This window comes from Leptopilina boulardi, unplaced genomic scaffold (genome assembly GCF_019393585.1).
Source record: "Leptopilina boulardi isolate dan_hultmark-lab unplaced genomic scaffold, ZJU_Lbou_2.1 LbouV2_351, whole genome shotgun sequence".
In the NCBI taxonomy this organism is placed as follows: Eukaryota; Metazoa; Arthropoda; class Insecta; order Hymenoptera; family Figitidae; genus Leptopilina; species Leptopilina boulardi.
Window position 1 is genome coordinate 3271511 of NW_026137920.1, and position 22783 is coordinate 3294293.

A 22783-nucleotide genomic window follows, 5' to 3' on the forward strand; every position below is an offset into this window, starting at 1 on the left:
GGATTAAATTTTCAAAATTCGATAAAAAATGGACAACCCATTGTTAGAGGAGGTTTACCAACTGATGATATTCCGTCAACTTCAAAGGGATTAAATTTTCAAAATTCGATAAAAAATGGACAACCAATTGTTAGAGGAGGTTTACCAACTGATGATATTCCGTCAACTTCGAAGGGATTAAATTCTGGAAATACGATAAAAAATGAACAATCAGTTACTAAGCCGCCAATAAAGAAGAAAAAACCTAATGGAGATGAACATTTTAATCCAGATGTGTCTTTAGTTAAAAATATTAATTCTGATAGTTCACTTGAAACAATGAAAAATTCTCCATTTGGAGAAATTAATTTAAAAGAAAATTTTCCTGCACGTCGTACTGGAATTTTAATGGATTCAGTACAACCTCTTACAATAAAAATTATACCTCAAATTCCCTTGAAGCATTACATTGACGAATTAGGTAAAGAAAGCTACAATTTATACGTTGAATCATTAAAGAAATTTAAAAAGCAAGGATTACAACTTATAAAGGAAGATAAATTTACCATGCAATCAGTTCGATTACTTCTGAATTATTTATCTCAAATACAAAATATTGATACAACTTTAAATGAAGTAAAAAAACTTTATTTTCATCAAACAGTAACTAATTTCATAATTATTTATAATTATTTAAGTAAATTAAAAGGATCCAATTTTTATTTTAATGACATTACACTATTAAACGATATTGAACCAAATAATGTTATCAATAAAAAATTATCATTAACTAATACCGAAACAGAAGTTCTCTATCGTGTAAATTTTCATTCTAAAAATGGATTTATCAATCTTGCTGAATTTCATGATAGTTTTAAAAACGATTACATTGTATTTCCAGAAATTTCATTCAATGTACATAGTGTAAAATTTTTAAATAAAAATCGTCTTTTAATTTTAGATTTAAATCAAAAATCAATGCCAATTTCTGATTGGATGGCAATTAGAGAAAGAGATTTAATTTCACTTGATATTGAAGAAATAGAAACAACTAAAATAATGAAATGTATTGAGAATGCTGCTTTATCAATATCATCTAATATTCCTTTACAAAGATTTAGAGATATGAAAATAATTTTTAAAAAATATATTTTAAATACTGATCAATATACAAGTAATGTTCCTACTTATGATAAATTGGCAAAAGATTATTATAAAAATCTTAAAATTCCGGAGAACTATAAACAGTTTGAAATATTTAATGGTCCTTTTATTGATGATGTATTGTTTTATGATAAATTACATAAAATTAATTCATTGAAATCGGCAAAATAAATAATTAATCAATTATTTAGTGGAGTTTATCCACAGAATGTTGAATCTGTATTTAAAATGTATCAGAGTGTATCATTAATTGAAAAACAAATTCGATTTGAAGATTACTATGTTATATATTCATATGTTTCTAAAACTTTATCAATAGATGTAAATGAACAAAAACGATTAGCAATTTCATTATATCGACTTGCTTTAAGACAGTCTATGAATGAAATGCTAATAAATAAACCAATTACTCTTTATGCTGTTTTTGTTGTACATAAATTAAATGGTGATGTGCCAATTTTTAATGCAATGATTGCCTGTTATTCAAATCGGGAAAAAGTAATAATTAAAGATTTTCCACTCGTTAAATCATCGGAGAAAATAATATTGTGTGAATTTAAAATGTTTAACGAGGCTGGAATAGCAAATATTGGTCGTGTTTTTCCATTTGAAAAAGGATTTTATGTTATTCCTCAAGAGGTAGAATTTATGAAAATTCGCAATCATACTAAAACCATTAACGGAATGTTAATTACTATTTATAAGTTTAGTAACATGAATTTTTTCAAAGAGAAACTTATTGCTAAATTAGCCGTTAAGTTAAATACTTTACTATCATCAAATGTTAAGTTCTACTTTAATGATATCTAAATAAATTTAATAATTGTTTTTTTTTTAGCTGAAATTATGTATCTCATTTTATTGTAAATTCCTAAACTTAAGTCCTGCGCTAATATTGAAATTTTTCTATTCAATATTTGTTTAAATGAAATTTTTTCCCTTGATATTAATTTGTAAGAGTGTAAAAATACCTTAATATGATAACTATAATAAAAGTTACCTTCATTTTTAATTTAACTGTTGAATTATATTTATAGTAGATAAGATAGAGTAAACGAATGAATTATTTATTTTATTAATATTAAAAAATTTTAAAGGCTATTATAATACACGTGTAAGAAACTAAGTATTTGAAATAATATCAGTTTATCAGTAGACGATTTCTTTAAAACAAAATTATCATAAACAAATTGTACACACAAAACTATAAATAAGATATTATTCAAATCATATATTAAAAAAATTTAAATATTAAAAGAAATTTCAATTCTTTATAATTATCTTCTAGACACTATAGTTGATGTTGTTGTTTTAAAATGTATTTTTATTTTCTGTATAATAATAATAAACTAGAAATTTTACAATTTAATATTTTATTAAAATAAAAATAAGAAGCGCAGGAATTTTCTCTAAATTTCAAATGGCCTAAAACTTAAGTGACCTAAATTCAATTGGCCTAAATGTCCTATGGACTAATTATTACTTCGCCTAATTTCTATATAACCTAATTATTATTTATTCTAATACTTCTAATCTTCATTCAATCTAATCCTCATTTGGCATAATCTTAATTTAACCCAATTCTTATTTAACATAATATTTATCTACTCTAAATCTCACTTGGCGTAAATTTTCTGTAATCTAATACTTTTTAAGCCTCATTTTTATTTGATCTAATTATTATTTGGCCTAAACACAATTTCCCATAATTATGAGTCACGTTCATAAACGGGTGACAAATGAAGTTTAGACCAAGTGAGAAGCGATCAAAATGAGGATTATGACAAAAGAAAATTAGGTTACATTAAGATTAAGCCATTTTAGAATTATGTTAGATTATAATATTAGAACAAGTAACAAATAGGATAATGTAAAATTAGGCCAAATGAGAATTAGGTTTTATAAAGATTAGCCACGGAAAAAAGGTTCGTAAAAAGTTGTAAATATAGAGGATAAAAGTCATTAGGATACAGGGTAATGGATAAATTTGTGATAAATAAAAATGTTACTAAAATATTACTAGAAAAATGGATGTCATATTTGAGTAAATTGTCTAATTTTATTAAAAATATTAGTAATTTTACACTTAAATTATTAAATCCACAAATTTTATATAAATAACTAATTGCACATGGAAATATTTTTCCTATAATTAATGTCTATTAATAAAAATATCTTTGACTAATACAACTGACAGCTGACGACAGTGCGTAAATAATCAGAACTGGGAAATTACAACTTAACGTCTGTATTGTTGCACGAAAGCAGAGTTGGGTAGTAACTAAAATTTCTGTGCATATTAGGCTGTGTCAGTTCATCGAGATATTTCTAGTTCAAGATATAACGTCAGAGGCCTGGAGGGACAACAAACAGACGACACAATGTTATTCTTACGGGGAAGAAAATTTGTTTCCACTTTCATCAATTTTATTCATACTTTAAACACGGAAAACGCTTGTTGACATATAATAAAATTAAAATGTGTGTTGAGAATTAATTTTGTTATATATTTGATTCATTTGCATTGATAGATTCTCTTAATTCGTGATAAAATATAAATTTTGAGGTTAGGGGTGTTTGTTTACTAACTTGAAATCTTTTACTGCTGCGGTAATTCCCACTTAAAATATATATTTTATATCTTTTTTAATAACATGCATACTTGATATTGTTTAATAATGTTGTTACATCCCGGGCGAAAGGCGAGGTTGAATTTAATTTTAATTAATAAAATCAATTTTAAAATTTTTGGAGGAATGGTAGGCTGATTAAGTCAAGTTGGTAAAGCTTGACCATTTATTTTTATGTGAGAACGTTTGTTCCTATCGATCCTACGGGGGTTGTCTTTTAATTTATTTTACTATTAAATAATTGCCTTGACTTATAGTTGTTAATTTAAATATAAATTTAGGTATATGAGAATCTCAGTGAAGAATTTTATTGATATATATGTTGTATAATTTATTAATATAAACGAATTAAATTAAAATGTTACAATAATGTTTTATGTTAAAAGATGTTGTTACAAGAATTGTGAATTTTAAAATATAGTACTTACAATTACCTCTGTTCAGAGGGCAGAAACAAATATAAATTGACAAGTTGGCACTTGTCCTTGACGCTGTGAGTTTTTACAACTCCTGAAAAGGAACGGTTGAGAGTTCCTCACAGTTTTTTAGTTCGTAAACTCCGAAATGCACACACGTCACGTTTGCAAAATCGTTAAATTGAGAATACACTAATACGACGATTAACAATAAAATTTAATAAATGACAAACTTACAAATCTGGCGATGATGATTACTTGCTCTAATACCGAACAACGAGTAAACATATACTGTTCGAGATGCAAGAGTTACAGTCGTAATAATTTTAAAGTAACCGAAGGGTCAAACTCACGATGGTAATTTACTTTAAGAAATGAATTATAGAATGAATCCGGAGCAACTGACAAATGACAATGCATTTGCATGGGTTTTTATACTAGAAAATCATCCTCAGTGGGAGTAAATAAGTTCAAAGATCACCCCATCTCCAAGCTTGAGTCTTAGATCTTTCATAGAATTAAGACAATTCTCAGAACTTAGATGGACACCTGCATCGCATAGCGCAAGTATCGCTATTACATCGTCTACAAGCATCTTCCAATAGTACTACGCTCAAAAACTGTGCTTGCGCCTCGCTAAACGCATACATGAGTCATAAGTCCACTCGTTTCTAGAGAGTATTGTGCGTAGTAGTGTCAAATGGCATAGGTATAATTTCTAGGAATTGCCTATGCTATTTGATACAAGTGAGAAATTGAACATTGCATAGAATTTTATACTTTATGCAGCTGCAAAAATAATTCCTAAGAATTAGCCAAAGAATTGCGTGGAAATCATAGTAGGAAAGTTTTTATACTGAGCATTATTCATACTTTTGAATAATAGCATTTTGTAATCTTAAAATATTGAAAATATGAGGTTTGTTATTTTGATAATAATGGGTAATTGAATTTTATATAATATTGCAAAAAGAAATAATTAATTTTGAAAAATTAGGGCGAAAACTAGTATAGATAGTTTTCGCTCTTGTTCAACAACCACACGCGATTCCTCAGCATATGAGCATAGCCCTTCTGTAGCGGGAGGTCACCTTCGGTGATGCATCTACGCGCCATATCTATACTCACATATCCATGCCTGTACGCACTATATCTACATACATTGTTTGCTCGCGTCGAGTCATAGCATGCAGGCAGAGATATGCATATATATAGACATAGACACATGTAATGATATATATGAGTCAATGCTTCACTATAATATTAGAAATAATTATAATTTTAGATTATCAATTTTGAAAGATTGAGAGTAAAGCTTTGTTTACTATTATTTTTACTACTTATTATATGCCTATATAAATGAGTTTATTTTAATATATTTTTAAAATTTTTGTTACTGGGATGTAACAATGTTGTTAAAATGTAAAATGTGATTAGTAAACAAACTTTTCTAACCTCAAAATTTATATTGTATCACGAATTCAGAGAATCTATCAATGCAAATCAATCATCTATATAACAAAATCAATTATCAACAAACATTTAAATTTTACTTTATGTCAACAAGCGTTTTCCGTGTTTAAAGTATGAATAAAATTGATGAAAGTGGAAACAAATTTTCTTCCCCGTAAGAATAACATTATTGTATGGTCTGTTTGTTGTCCCTCCAGGCCTCTGACGTCATATCTTGAACTCGAAATATTTCGATGAACTGACACAGCCTAATATGCACAAAAAATTCAGTTACTACCCAACTCTGCTTTCGTGCAACAATACAGACGTTGAGTTATAATTTCACAGTTCTGATTACACTGGCACACAAAAAAAAATTGATGCTCTGAGCTGTTGACAAGACTATGACTACTTTATGTTTTCGGGGTCGCTGAAACCGAATCTGAAGTCCGTTTAACCCCATCACCCTAGGGTTTTGAAAAAACCCCCAAAAAACCTCAAAATTGGGGTTATTTCAAAACCCTAGGGTGATGGGGTTAAACAGACTTCAGATTCGGTTTCAGCGACCCCGAAAACATAAAGTAATCATGGTAAGACTTTGAGATATAAATTTTATTTCATTTCGAAAATTTTGGGGCCAATTTTTGGGGTTTTTTTGGATTATTTCAAAACCGTGACGAGATAGGGTTAAATAGACATCATATTCGTATTCAGCGACCCCAAAAACATAAAAAAGTCATGATAAAACTTGAAGATAAAATTTTTTCTTGATTTCAAAAATTTGGGTCAAATTTTGGTGTTTTTTGAAGTTTTCTCAAAACCCTAGGGTGATGGGGTTAAACGGCTTTCAGATTCGGTTTCAGCGACCCCGAAAACATAAAGTAGTCATAGTCTAGTCAAAAGCTCAGAGCATCAATTCTTTTTGTGTGCTAGTGTTATTTACGCACTGTCGTCAGCTGTCAGTTGTATTAGTCAAAGATATTTTTTTAATAGACAATAATTATAGGAAAAATATTTCCACGTGCAATTAGTTATTTATATAAAATTCGTGGATTTAATAAGTTAAGTGTAAAATTACTAATATTTTTATTAAAATTAGACAGTTTACTCAAATATGACATCCATTTTTCTAGTAATATTTTAGTAACAGTTTTATCCATCACAATTTTATCCTTTACCCTGTATCCTAACGACTTTTATCCTCTATCTTTACAATTTTTCACCCACCTTTTTTTGTGAGATCAAAAGAAAATTAGTTTCAGCGGCGTTTAGTCCAAATGATAATTAGGACAGATGAAGATTATTTCAAATGATAATTATGGGAAATTGTGTTCTGAATCCAAGTAATAATATTAGTATATACGACTTTTAGGACAATTAAATTCAGGTCAATTAAGCTTTAAGCCATTTAAAATTTGAACAAAATTTATGAGTCTGTAACATAATTATTTCAGATCTCCCAACGAAAAATAAAAATCTTCATAAAAGCAACCGGAAAAAAATTAAAAAGTAAACAGAACGTAAAGCGAATCGGAACATAATGAACGACACATCAGTTTTTATACAACATTCATCAAATTTACAAGGAGCACTTTCCTAGGACTCTCTCCATTTTGGAAAAGCAACAAGAAAAATGAACCTTTGATTTAAAAAAAAATTCAACATTTCCTTTAATACAAATAAAATGAAATTTAACTGAATGAAAAATTAAATATATAAACAAAAATTTTCGTGAATAATAACACAAATTAACTGAAAACAAAAGAAAAATGCAAATTAACATTGTAAAAAAATTTCATTCATGAAAAAAATCATCATTAATGGTCATTCTAAATGATTAAATTTCTGGTTTTTCTTTTGTTATTTGTCCACTGTTCGCTCTTTTTAATTCTCGAAAACCTCTAAGAATTTGTTGAAGAGATAAACCACATTGTTCCAAAGTTTCAACATCCTCCTCTGATTGCAGTTGCATATAAATTCTGGCTCCTTTAAAAAATTAAAACAATTAAATCTAAAACAACTGAATTGGGATCTGAAATACAGCGATACGCCATCTGGTGACGACCCCGTCCCATGTGCGAAAACCAACATGGGCCAATATTGGCCCAGCATTGTCAAAGCGGGCACCAAGTCTTGGCAGACAATATTGGCCCAACTCTTGTGGTGTTAACTGCGGTTGGACGTCGGCAGCCAGGTATCAGACGTCATTACTGAGCCAATCTTGGATGCCATTAGTGGCCCAGTATTGTCAAAGTTTAAAAAAGTTTTAAAAATTATAATAATTAATTAATTAACTAATTAATTCATTATACATTTATAATTCAAGTCCTGACAGAAAGCACAATTGTTTAAACATTTTAGTTTAACTTTATATTGGTTAATTTAGATTTACGATAACTTTATTTGTTTGTAAGATATTTCATTTTTTATTGTTATTTAACTAAAATTGAACAAAAATACTTCATATAGGGCTTTTGGATGCTTGTTGTTAGTAAAAAAATAAAATATTTTACAAACAAATAAAGTTATGTTAATTCTGAACTTACCAATTGAAAGTTAAGGTAATTCCGCATCCAACGAGCCCTATATGAAGTATTTTGGATAAGTAGATTGTTAACAAACAATTGCAATGTTAACTAATTGTTTATTAACAATCTACTTATCCAAAGTACTTCATACAGGACTCGTTAGATGCGGAATTACGTTAAGTTTCAATTGCTAACTTCAGAATTACGGTAACTTTATTCGTTTGTAAAATATTTCATTTGTTATAAACATTAATTAATTAATTAATATTTCAAAAACTTTAAAAGATCCCACTCTGAAAATTACATGTTTTGTAGGAAATTAGTCAAGCTTTCCATTGAGATAGTTAAAAATAATTTTAAAAAATCCGATTTTGAGATAAACGTAAATTAACATTTTGACCTTGAATTTCAAGGTCAAATGTTATTTAAAAAAAAAATTAATTAACAGCGTGTAGCCCGTCAAAAAAGCTTTAAAAATCATTATATATATGTTAACTTTTATGCATTCTACTTATAAATATTGTACATTGAAAAAAAATTTTTTTTTTCAAAAGTCAAAAATTAAAAACGTTGTAATTCAAAAACTATTTTGTTAAATTCAATAATAATTGATTTTTAGACTTTCACCAACAATAACAACATTTTAGAAATGTATGGATTAAATTCGAGAACTTTTAATTTTTTTTCGGACATTTCAGGAATTTTGCCTCATATGTAAAAAAGTTTTTCCAGATCCTCCACAGCTATTAATATACAAGCATTTAGAACTATTAAAAGAAGAATCTTTTATGACTTCAAGTATATAATCAACTATATTTTTTTGTTTAATATTTAATTTAGTATAATTCTGCTCTCCTATCTTGATATGTTCAAAAATATTCATATTATCAACCTGCACAGAAAAACTGTCATCTATGTCTAATAATCCCTGAAAATAAGTTAAATTATGTCCTTCATTTAATAACATTGATTTTATATGATTATAAGCTGTTTTTTCAGCTTCAATATTGTCAATTTTTGAATTTTTTTGAATAATCTTCTGACATTTGCCCCTTAAATTGTTACCAAAGTTTTTCAGGGTGTACAGGATGACAATGAATTAGAATTCTTACAAATAATTGTCGAAGTGAATGAGGCATCATCCATAAAGTAGTTTCTTCCATTGTCCTAATCCACTCACTATCATCTTCTATAAGTCCTAATGCCAAACAGGCGGATGTAAAAGATTCATGAACAACTCCATTAACTGTTCTTAAACTTTGGAAAGAAGTTACCCCTTTTACTGTAAGCAACAATAATCTGAGGTGAAATAACTCCAATTGACGTGGATTTACTGAATAGATTCTTCCTAATACACGGAGAAAATCTGAAAGCACTGAGTATTTTTTCTCACAGCACTAGTTACTGTGTAAACCAAAAGATTAAATTCCAGAGCTCTGAATGTTCTCCGCACAGCACTCAGTGCTCTGCAGAAAATATTCACTACTTTTTTTGACAGTAATCAGAGCTTCGGTTCATATTAATAGACAACAGAGTATTCAAAGCTACGAATATAGCAATAAATGCTTTGCTCGAAGTCGTGACTACTTTCCTCACAGCTCTGACTACTGTGTAGAATTATTTTTTAGGATTTAGAAAACAAAAGAACGTTTAACCTCACTTAAAAAGAAGATAACTATGGTTATTTTTTCTTGTCAAATATTGATCAATATTGATTGTCATGTTTGTAAACGATTCTTGAATGACGGGAATTAATAGCAAGAATATAACATCACAAGAAAAAGAATTTATTTAAAATATCAAAAAGTAAGACATTTTTTCAATTGTTTGACAATTACTTAATAAATTTTATAAAAATGTCAAAAGTATATTATGTTACAGTGTATGATTTATTACGAGTAGAGTAGAGTAACAATATTTTATAATAAAATTCAAATTTAAAGAAGGGATAAAAAATGTCATTCATTTGAACGTTTGTAACGATAGAGTATCGTAGTATAGTGGCGCGGCGAAAAGAGAGAAAGTAGACAGCGTAAGTAGTAGTGTCACTCTCTTCCCCCACCACTCGCTGTCACCTAGCTGCTAGTGATATACCTTTCGTCTCGCACCTTTTTCGTCAGTCTTCTTCCGACTCGCCTAGAGGTGCTTCTCTGACGATTGGGAGCGACTCACTCCTGGCACCTGGTGCTCAGAAGAGGTGCGTCTCTCTGAACACCAGAGCCTTCCTCACTTCCTAGAAGGAGCTGTACTTGTTCCTGTAGGTGCTTCTGCGGAACAGTAACACCCTTCGCCCTCCTTCTACCTGGTGAACCGGACTTCCTATGGGTGCTTCCGTGGAAGACTGGTGAACCAGGTTACCACTCACTTCCAACAGGACCATCCTTGTCAAGTAGAGGCGCCCCTCTCTTGACAAAGATGATGCACTAGGCCGATTCCCCATCTCGAGGTGCTTCTCGGGTGGAGGAGACACCTAGTGAATATTACTTCGCACTAGCTTCGCGTCGGTCATGAATATTGGAACCGAATCCAATATCTAGCTTCTTCCCGATTACGAATAATAATCGACCTAGCGTGCACGACCCTAGTATCCGTCCGTACCGTCGTCTAGGGGTAAATTCTAGAAAGTACCCCACGCGAAAGTAATATGCGTCGTCCTGACCAACATCTTCGCGAACGTGGTAAATATGTTTAAATCGGAGCTCAGCGAATGCTCCTCTAGAATAGCTAGTTCTTTTATCGTTATATTTTCTAGAGTTTAGTATTTCATTTGCATTGTATAGATTCTTTTGTTCTTTATTATTTTATGTAATACTTCATTTTTGTATATTTTATTATTCTTTTATTTAAACAATATATTCTCTTTCGAAGGTTTAAATAAAGTCTCGTCAATGACTACACCTCTCCTCTACATCATAGTAAGAAATAGTTCAGAAAATAATCGAAACATAGATGGCGCTTCACGCCATCTACCGAGACTTAATGTAAATAGTCAAAATAGGTACCCGGACTCCATCCGGCGAGTAAATCCTTTGGCAATAAAAATACAGATCATTACACGTTAAAAACTTTATAGGGAAACTCAAAATAATTTTTTTCTTTTAATATTTTATTTAAACTGATTTAACCAAAAAAATATAAATAACATATTGTTTAAAATAATGATTTTTTTGTTTATTAAACTATTTATCATTTGAAGAAAAGTTAAACTATTTTTTTTAAAAGTGGAAAAAACTTATTATTTGTTGTTTCTTGCAATCATTATTTTATTATTTTTTAGTTATGTCGGAACCAGAAACACTCAATTCATCAGTGTTAGAGATATCTTCAAGGGAAGAGATAATGAGTGAAGTCATTTTATCAGACTCTAATACTGTTACAAATCATTCAACTTTTGAATCGTCATCAATTGTAGATTTCAAAAATTATTATCTCACATGTTCAATTTGCCTTTAAAAAATTGATGACGTTAACAATTTAAATTATATTCCTTGTCGAGATAGTTTACAAAAATTTTTGGAAAGCTCTTTTGAAGGGCGATTAATTTTGTCTACATATAAAAATTTAAAAGATTCTGAAAATTTACCAGAATCATGGTTTATAAGTTTAACTCGAGTCATCATTGATCGAGAAATTTCAATAATTTTTAAAAGAGAAAAAGTAACTGTTGTAAATCCTTTGAAAAAATTAGAATATGCATTCTACACTTTGATTTTTGAATAATAATTTAATAATTATTTATCTTTTTCTTAATATTTGACAAAATATTATAAAATTTTCCTTTTAATATTGTTTAAGGATTCCTTCATCAGTGTTAATAAGTCTAGCAGATGAGATCCACACTTTGTTTAATTTGAATTCTATAATTTTTTAATCCCCTGCTCGAAAAGAAACCGGAAAATCATTGGGAGCATCTGGAAAACTTTTGTCTAGAATCAACTACGTTAGAAAATTATTAGTTGACTACAAATTTTTACAATTTCCGTTATGGGAAAATATGCCCAATACATGTGTTATTACAGATGAAGGTATATATATATATACTTTTAATGTAACTGTATTGAGCACTAAAATATAAACATAATTTTAATTTCGTATTGTATTTTTTAATACATTTTTTAGTGAATCCCCAAGAAAAACTGACTCTTCTTCGTCAGAAATTTACAGATCGGGAAATTACAATGGATGCTTGGAAAAAAACTTACATTATTCGAAAATCTCACATTCAAGCTGAAAAATTAGATGGATTTAGCCAATTTAATGATTATCCTTGTTTGTTGGAAGCGATAGGACCAGAGCTTGTTAGTTTCATAGTTTCACAATTAAATGCTACATACAATAAATTTAATAACTTAATATCTTGAAATAAATTTTAATTTTAAGATTTACCTTGATTTCGAAGTAAAGTATCCTGGTTTAGAAAACCTAAGCGAAAAATGGCTTTTGGTTCGAGAACAAATGAAGCAGTTTATTGAGTCAAAAAAAATACCTGGCGAAGACGTAAAAACTATTATTACAGATATTGACACTTTCCCTGATGGTAAGCTTGGGTTAAAAAATATACAGTGCATAAAATCAAAATCAAAAATCCTTAATGATTTTATAGACCAAAAAGATAGAGCAATATTGATGGTTCTGCCATGGGCAATTAAATCCCCTGATTGGAAACCATTAGAGAAAGCAAAATTACTCTCCGCTAAGAAACGAACTAAGAAAGCTAAACTTGAAAGTGACGAAGAAAAGGCAATTCGAACAGCGGAAAGAGAAAAATTTATTCTTCATGTAGAAGTGAGTAATTTTTAAAAAATTGTATTGCAAAATTCAATATACTATTTCTTAAAATATTTTTGTAGATTTTCAAAACTGCTATTATATTTTTTGTGCTTCTTTTATAGGGCAATACTAATGTAGATGAAGCGATTACAAAACGGAATCAATTATACATTGAAGAAGCATTTAGCCCATTTTTAATTATTGTTGGGCCACTTTCATCGTCTGAAGAATATTATGCTGCCATTGGCAATGTCAAATACAAAGTAGAGACAATCACCGAAGCTTTAACTTTATGTTTCAAAATTTTTGTAGCATTTGATTTAAATATTCCCAAAAGTGTAGTTAACGTTTGGCTGTTACTTCAAAAAGTTTGCTTTCAAGTACCGACCTATGGAGTGAAGTGTTCTTCGAAAGTTTTGAAAGCTTTATCATTTTTTAAAATTGATTGAATTCTTAAATGTTCCAAATTTTATCTTTTGAGTTAAAATGGACTCAAATACTTTCAGAAAATATTTAGCAGAGCAAACTTCCTTTTTAGTTAGTGATTTATATGCATTATTGGATTTACCACGAGAACGTGTTAGTAATATATTAGATTATTTTACTCTTTTTATTAGACAGCCTGCAATATCTTTGTTATTCAAACAATTGACAGAAAGATTAAAATTTCTCGGAGAATCATCTGAAAATGTGGCTGCCTTTGAATCATTATTGTCACAAGTGCAGAAACCTTTTGTAGGATTTGAAATAGAGCGTCAGCGCTTTAATTATTTAGAAAAAACAGGAAGTTTCATTCCGCCAATTGAAGTCAAGATAGAAGTTCCAAAAAGTTCAGAAGCTAGAGACGCAAATGAAGAATATATAACTGTTCAATACATTCCACTAGAAAAGGTTTTGACAAAATTTTTTGAGCTTCCTAAAGTTCTTGATATGACATTTAGTTATTTAAATGAACTCGAAAGTAATAAACTAATATCTAATATCACTCAGGGAAAATATTGGAAGTCAAAAAAAGATTCATTTAACAATCGATTAGTTTTACCTCAGCTACTCTATCAAGATGATTACGAAACTAATAATCCATTAGGATCTCACAAAGGAATCGGAAAAGTTAGTGCAGTATACGTAGTTGTACCATGTTTACCACCACAATTGCTATCAAAAACTGATAATATTTTTCTTCTTACGTTATTCAAATCTTCTGACCAAAAATTGGTTCCTTTGATGAAAATTTTCCAAAAGGCTGTACAAGTACTACAATATTTAGAGAAAGAAGGAATTTCTGTTCGAACGTCATCTGGTGTCATTAAGCTTTATTTTAGTTTAGCTGGAGTAATTGGTGATAATCTTGTAATTCATACTATTTTGGGTTTTATAAAAAGTTTCTCTGCCAATTTTCCCTGTCGATTTTGCTTAACTCCAAGTAATTCTATTAATTCAACATTGCGAACATCTGCTTGTCAATTACGATCAAAAGACAATTATATTCAGCATTTGAGTGGAATGAATCAAGGTAGTACTGGTATTAGTGGTATGTCAGTACTGAGTTGTTTAGAATCATCTTTTACTTTAGATATCATGACAGTGGATATTTTGCATGATTTTTTTGAAGGCATTTTGGAGTACGACCTAGGTCTAACTTTGCATCATTTCATTTCAGTTGAAAAGTTTTTCTCTTGTGATGATTTAAACAACCAAATTAAAAATTTGGACTATGGACCCGATGAAGTTCGCAATAAACCTGTTGTCATCACCTTGCAGCAAATAAAAAATAAGTTCATTAAAATGTCGGGTAGTGAATCATTTTGCCTTATTCGTAATATGGGAGTTCTTATAGGACACTATATCCCACAAGACAATGAGCACTGGAGATTAATTATTCTATTAAAAGAAATTTTAGATATAGTGATGTCTCCAACAATTCAGGAAAGTTCGCACATTTACTTAGGTACCTTGATTGAAAATTATTTGGCATTATTAGCTTCATTATTTCCGAATTCTTTAAAACCGAAACATCACATCTTGCTTCATTATGCGTTAATCATGCTAAATATGGGACCATTATGTTTTCTATCAACAATGCGATGTGAGAGCAAAAATCGTGATTCTAAAATTACTTCTCATATTTCCCTTAATCGTCAAAATATTTGTTTAACACTAGCTATTAAAAACCAATTGCGGTTAAATCGAAAGTTCATACGTCAAGAGTCATTTGATAATTCAAAATACAAACGTGAAGTATTGAGCAAAATTCTTCTTCAGGAAATTGACAATTACAAATTTTACTGCACAATTTTGCCTCCAACAATTACAAATGAAGTAACGGTCCTTAAATATATAATATTCAAAAATCAAACAGTAAAAAGTAGTCAGGTTCTTTACAGTATTTCGGACGAATTAGAAAGTACATTTTTTTTAATTCATATTGTTATTGAAGATTCTTATGCAAATTTGTTTCTTATCGCAAAGGATATAACAAATTACATTTACTACGATGAACATTATCAGGCTTACTATTTACATGAAACATATGTAAATTCCAATTCTTGGAAATGTTTGACACTTGAGAAATTAAGCCAGTGCTTTGTAAGTCATATCACAACTAACGGCAAGGGTTGTAAGTTTATAGTAAAAAGGTGGATTTAAAAACTATTTCGTAAATTAAAAAACTTCGTTTAATGTGTTAAAAACTTAAGGATTTTTAAGGATAGTTTGCAGTAAAATTTGTAAATTTATTGGCTAAAATTCTAATCATTAGACAAAAAATCGATTAATGTTCTTAATATTTATTAAAATCTTTTTTAAATGTTGTAAAATAAAAAATTGTATAAAGAAATAAAGACTTTAATAACTTCATAAACTTCGAATTTATTAAAAATAATTTACAAGAATTTTTAACACTACATATTATATTATATTATATATACACTACCGTCCGAAATTGTGCGAACTCTGCTTTTTCAACAACTATCAAACTGTTCAAATCTTCAAAAATATTAAAACTAAAATTTTTTCCTCTTTATTTTATTAAAGTTAATAAAATTCTGAAAGAAATGACACCTTGACAAAGAGAATATGTTAATTTTTCAATTAGATATCTAAGAAAAACCCAATTTTCAATGTTTTTACTATTTTTTTATTTCTCTGGCAAAAATTAATATTTTTAAACGTTCTTAGGCTCATTGAAATCGTATTTTGTTATGCAATTCAAATTATATAAAACAATTCATGTACACATTCCTCCCTAGCGTATGCAAACCGTGAAAGTTGGCCCATAAAATGTCAAAAAATTGTGATTAATATTTATATGACAAAAAATGATCAGTAAAATGTATAAATCTTAAATTTACTTACATAAATCAGAGAAGTTTAGAATGATATATTTACTTGATTTTTAAACATTATATTTTATTGTAGAATTGAATTTAAATTTTTTGACATTTTATGAGCCAACTTTCACGGTTTGCATACGCTAGGGAAGAACGTGTACATGAATTGTTTTATATAATTTGAATTGCATAACAAAATACGATTTCAATGATCCTAAGAACGTTTAAAAATATTAATTTTTGCCAGAGAAATAAAAAAAATAGTAAAAACATTGAAAATTGGGTTTTTCTTAGATATCTAATTGAAAAATTAACATATTCTCTTTGTCAAGGTGTCATTTCTTTCAGAATTTTATTAGCTTTAATAAAATAAAGAGGAAAAATTTTTAGTTTTAATATTCTTGAAGATTTGAACAGTTTTATAGTTGTTGAAAAAGCAGAGTTCGCACAATTTCGGACGGTAGTGTATATATATATATATAGTATTAAAGAAAAAATTTTGTGATGCTTTTAAACTTTCAATTTCTTTAAACTACTGTTTTCAAATGTATAATTTTAATTAAAAACTTTTGATTTTTTTTACAATTTTTTCAAAGTTATATAATAAATAAATTTATAATAAAAAAATTAATAATTATTTTTAAAATAAATTATTCTAAATTTTAAATATTAATTTGTATTGCATAAGTTGAGATCTTTAAGCTTTCTTAGCTAATATCACATTACAACCTAATCTAAATGATTTATAGTTTAAATTTATAGATAATTATGATTTATAAATAAAGAGTTTAATGACAAATATTATTATTATAAATATCTCCTGAAGTAAAAAACTCATTTTTACTTACGCTTATTAATAAAAAGTAATTTGTTTAATATTATTAAAGCTTATTATTTGTTATTTAATTAAATATAAATAATTTTAGTCAAATAACCCATTTTTCATAAAAATACTAGAAAACATCTTCTAAAATTGTTATCTATTTTTACTAAAGGTTAAACGTTCTTTTATTTTTTTAATTATAAAAAATAATTCTACACAGTACTAAGAGCTGTGAGGAAAGCAGTCACGACTTCGAGCAAAGCATTTATTGCTATATTCGCAGCTCTGAATACTCTGTTGTCTATTAATATGAACAGAAGCTCTGATTACTGTCAAAAAAATAGTGAATATTTACTGAAGAGCACTGAGTGCTGTGCGGAGAACATTCAGAGCTCTGGAATTTAATTTTTTGGTTTACACAGTAACTAGTGCTGTGAGAAAAAGTACCCAGTGCTTTTTGATTTTCTCCGTGTAGAATTTCAGAAATAATAAAAAGAGATAGAAGACATTCATAGATAACACTATAGACAAGTATACATGAGAAAAATAATAGTAAGAGAGGAAAGATATAATTTCGAATATAAAGAAATTATTAATTTAATTCAAATTTAAATATTTTTTATTAACGATATTAAAAATTAATATAAACCATAATTAAATTAATTAACCATATTTTTCATTCGTTAATGTTGCATTGCATTATACAGCATTTACATCGACACGATCGACCTAGTTCAATAATCAAAATTTAAATTCTTTGTCCTCAAGTCATTTTCGGGAACTGCTACTGAGCCTCACTCTGCAGCGTGATACTTGACACCCAGATTACATTGAACAAGTCAGCAATTCATTAAGCGTTGAGTTTTGACTCGACCTAAGTCAAATATAAACTATTAGATTTATAAGTTATTTTCTTTCTTTCTTTTATATATGTTAAATAGCTCAACATATTTGCAGCCTCTTCCCGATTCATATAAAATATATGTGATGCAATAGGCGACAATTTTAATGGTAAATAATTTTTCTTATGAACTTACCGTTAAACTGTTAAGGGAACTGACAACACTGTTGCAAGGGCATGAGTAACTAGAGTCTAAATTTTTTTATACCTATTTGTTTTGATTGTTAAACAGAAAAGAGCGTATATGTGTCAAGACGAGAATGTCATAATGACCAAACGCGAAATGTAAAAGGAAAATCATTATAAGCATTGAATGGAATGACTGCCTGGGAATTAGATATAACATAATTAAGTAAATATCTCGAGCCATGGATGGATCCAACATGTATTTGGGCGGTTATGGTAATATGAGCACAAAGGGACTCTCCGTCTGTGAGTACTAATACAGCCATGAGGCCTGTGCTACGGGCACACATGCAACCTATTGCACGCAACAACGTTACACCAACACATCGCATGCCTCCACTTGTTGCCTTGGTTTTCTCTTTTCCCCTCTCCTCTCCGCTGAAAGCTACCGGCCTACGGACTACAGCGTTTGAAAACAAAAGCACGTGCGTTCAAAACCGATAACTTTATGCTAGTACATAAACGCACTATGAAAAAAATGTATGCTACGAAATAGACATTAGCTAAACAAGTTGTAAATTCAGATGTTCATTACATGAACATTTTACTTCCTCTTTACGATCAGCAAAAAAATTTGCTTCCTCGTGGAGAAAGCAAAATATTATAGCCAAAATGTGAATTTTTGATTTTTTAACTTTCATTAATTCTTTAAATTTACCTCAAATGTATACTTTATATATATTGATCGATTCGTCTTGACGTAAGGAATACGATTTTATTATATATAACCTTAAATTTTTCTATTTAAAAATTTTTTCGATTAAAAAAAATTTTTGGAAAAAAGACGATAAAATTTTTTTTGGAGTATTTTTCAAAATCCTTTGGTCAGATTTGAGATATTAATATGATAAATGAGCCTACCAAATTTTATCTAAATCCATTAAAACCTGTTAAAGTTATCTTCTAAACAAATAAGAGATCCACACACACACATACACACATACATACATCCGGACAATTGATCAGGATCTCATATAACATGTTTCTATACAGAAAAAAATTTGTTTCCGCCACTTTGAAAGGTTTTATAAACGAAAGGACTACAAAGCTTCCTCCACGAGGAAGCAAAATAATTTAAACTTTTATTGCAACTCTCAGTTGACAATAAAATGCCGGAGGAATGTGAGTTGCGGGTATATTCAATATAAGTGTGTACTTGTAACTTACAATAATACAAGTTTGATTCGTATGATCACATTAAATTAAAATATAAAAAATAAGCCATAGTTGTGAATTAATTAATCAAATGATATACTGTGGTTTATAATTTTAGTGGAAGAATAAATACACAAAATGTCAGTTTCTAGTAGCATTTCCGTTCCCACGGAGACCAGAGTGAGATGTCGCGAAAAGTCCATAAACGCATTACTACTTTCTTAGCTCATTAAGCAACACTTTTCCTGGCTCTGACCTGGCGGAGAGTTTCTTGAGCTTGGAAACGCCGCGACTTAGCCCGTCTGAGTGTCGAATCCGAGTTAAAATTAGTTAGTAAAACTTGGGCGGACGATAAACCTATTAAACCCTCCAAATCGGCGGAGTCCCGTGGAAGCTAATTTGTGTGGGAACCTTAATTAATTATGCAATTAATTAATTGAGATTCCCGTTGCATAACTGGCCAGCTTGTGCCCGAGGTACCTGCGCCAATCCAACTTGGTGAACCCACAGCACGAGAGCGCTATTTTCTATTTCGCCCGCTTTCGACATAGTAAAACTAGTGTGTAAACGTCGAACATCGGTAATATTAAGCGTAGTACCTAAAGTAAATAAAAACATGTATCGTTTCCAATTTATTTGACTGTACTATTATTAAAACTTGATTTATAATAAATGATCTATTATAATCTATTTCTCTTAAGAGTTTTTTTTCTCTCTCTTGCCTTCTTCTCCTCCTTCACTAATAGTTTCAATTTTTTTTACATGGTGGTTTGGCGGAACGTTGAAAAAGATAAACGATCCCACATAAATAAACAGAGTTAGAGTTTCTTTTACTATACACTTTCGATTAACTTTAAATTCTGGCAGCTTGGTGCCTCCTCTAACCTCAAAATTTATAATTTTACATTAATTAATTTTCCGCTTTGTAACATCATTATTATAACATACTTTGAAATTGATAGAAAATCAAAATAACGACGTCATTCTTTCTAACAATTTTGAAGTACTTTATATTAATATATTTTATTTATAACATGTTTATAAAACAATATTATCAAAAAATTTCATTTTCTTTGAAAATTGCTGTAATGCATTGAAAATATTATTTAGAGTGTTGGTGCCATTTTCGTTCTCATGACAAGGCGTACGACTAGTCTTTATAAGGCAGTTATGATTAAAATAATTGAATTGTGTCCAAATTTACAATTTAATTTAAAGGACGCTATGGCATATTATGAAACTGCAATAAAGTTTTCCTTAATTGTAATAGACATGGCTGTTGGTTCCATTTAAAGGAAGTAAGTTTCTCATATACCCATAAAATTTTTCTCACACTTTGCATGAAGAAATTTTATTTTTAAAGCGTTGACAAATGATGTCACGCAATTTTTTTAGATTTTTTACCCCTACCCCCTCCCTGTCACGCTATTTTACTATATTTTCTTATTGAATAAATATATGGTGTCACGTTCGGTGAAGATCCCCCTTTTCGTCAATGCGTGACATTATTTGTGAACGCCCCTTTCTACTTTTATGACTCTTTTAAGACTGTGCTTAACAAAAAAATTATTTGAACTAAATAAATATTTACTCGACCTAAATATTTTATTTTATCGTATCAAAAAAATAATTATTTTGTATCAAATACAAATTACTGAAATCAGTCATGTAAAGTTGGCACTACCTTCTCAAAAAAATGTAAAAATCTTTGTCAGGTTCTGAGTAAGTTAATAATAGTTCTAGAGTTCTATTACTTTTATTTCAAAAGTTTTAAAGATTGACACCAAAACGCATGCTGTGCTAAGGTACTATCTTACAGTGCACTGTAATTTTTGGAGAAAAGAATTTTGATAAAAAAAGAGTTCTAGAGTTTTCCTTTTAAAAAATAGTTCCTCAAAATTTTTTTAAATTTTAACGAAATTAACCAAATTTCCAACATCTTCATTAAAAATTCTACAACTTATCTTTATGAAATTCCACTGTAAATTAAAAATCAAGAAATGTACTGAACTTTGAAATTTTTAAAAATTGTTTGATCAAAAATCAAACTTTTTATGAGTTCTAATTAGAGTTATGGCATTTCCATTAAGAGTTCTACAACTATTTTTTTAATAAAAGAACTCTATAACTCTGTATTTTTTATCGGAAAAATATGTCAGAACTCTTTTTTTTTAATTATAGTGCTCGGTAAAGTTAGCACTTTATTTTTACAATTTCATGTTTTTTGTGTTAATCTACAGAACTATTGAAATAAAATTTATAGAACTCTAGAATTATTATTAACCTACTCAAAACTCGGCGTAGGTTTTTATATTTTTTAAAAAAGGGTAAAATATTTGTGTGAAATAAATTAATAGTTTTAAATAACTCCCTATTTTGGTTTCAAATTAATATTTATTTCATCGATATATTTTTTATATGTTTTAATAAAATAATTTATTAGTATTAAATAATTTTTATTTGTATCAAATAATCAAATATTTGGGTGAAAGAAATAAGTGAATTGTTTTAAATAACACAGTGCAACAGCATTTTTATTTCTGGGATCGCATATAGTGATTTTTACAGGTTTTTTAACGTTTTTGACGTGTTTGAGAAATTTGATCTTGACAATTAAAAAAATGCCTTTTTTAGGATTCTTTTTGATTTTTTATAACGCGGTACCCAGAATTTTTTGTTTGAAGTTTTTTGTGATATGCATTTGAAAGGTCATATCTCCCTGAACAATTTGCAATTTAAAACTTTTAAAAGTATAAATTTTTGTATGAAATATCCTTGTTTTAAGTTTGCGTTTCAAAAAATTGATAGGTTTCTTTGAAACTTGTCTCTCGGGAGTTTCCAGGGTTAGTAACACAGGTGTACCAGGTTGCTTTAAATATCACAGTGGTTTCCAATGTATTTTTGTGTGCTGAACATGATTAGGTTTTTTTTTGTGTGTTTACTCCCACTTTTTTCAATATCCTGGCGTGATACACAATTTTGGAACACGTGATAGTGTTCAGCACACAAAACAAATTCCAAATGCATATCACGAAAATTTCAAAAAAAAACTTTATGAAGTTTAGACTGTGTTGACATCAAGTATGGGCGAGGCAGGGAGAGATGTCGGAGGAAAGTAAAGGCGGACTTTAAGTCAGAAGCAGTAGCGTCGATGTAAAGTGTTCTGTTTTGTGGCCTTGTTTTTTTGTATTAAATTTTGAAAATGAATAGAAATCGAAAGTACATTTAACTTATTTATTTAAAAAATAATCATGTAAAAATACATTAATTATGTGCTAAAAAATATCAATTTTTAAATACGTATCGAGCGCCACTTAGCTTTCATGAACCATACGGCCCTAAGTGTTTATATTTTCAGGCGTCAAGGTGTCCACTCCGAACTTTAGACACCATGACCGAGCAGTCTAAAGTTCGGAGGTTCCAGTGTGTATTAAAAAAAATAATTTACCT

The 22783-nt window shown here is 29.0% G+C and overlaps 1 protein-coding gene across 10 annotated transcripts in view; it reads left to right on the forward strand.

Moving 5' to 3' along the window:
* Window positions 1–22783, forward strand: part of LOC127286158 (ras-related protein Rab-37) — a 293485-nt gene that overhangs the window by 51900 nt on the left and 218802 nt on the right. Inside the window, exon 4 of one of the 10 annotated variants that reach the window (XM_051312479.1) lies at window positions 53–2269. The exons of 8 other annotated variants lie outside the window; for them this stretch is intronic. In XM_051312479.1, the coding sequence (XP_051168436.1) occupies window positions 53–1314 (1262 nt within the window). In that variant the 3' untranslated portion in view covers window positions 1315–2269. Of the gene's footprint in view, window positions 1–52; window positions 2270–22783 lie in introns of those variants that run through there. One more of the 10 variants, XM_051312484.1, reaches the window with a different exon arrangement.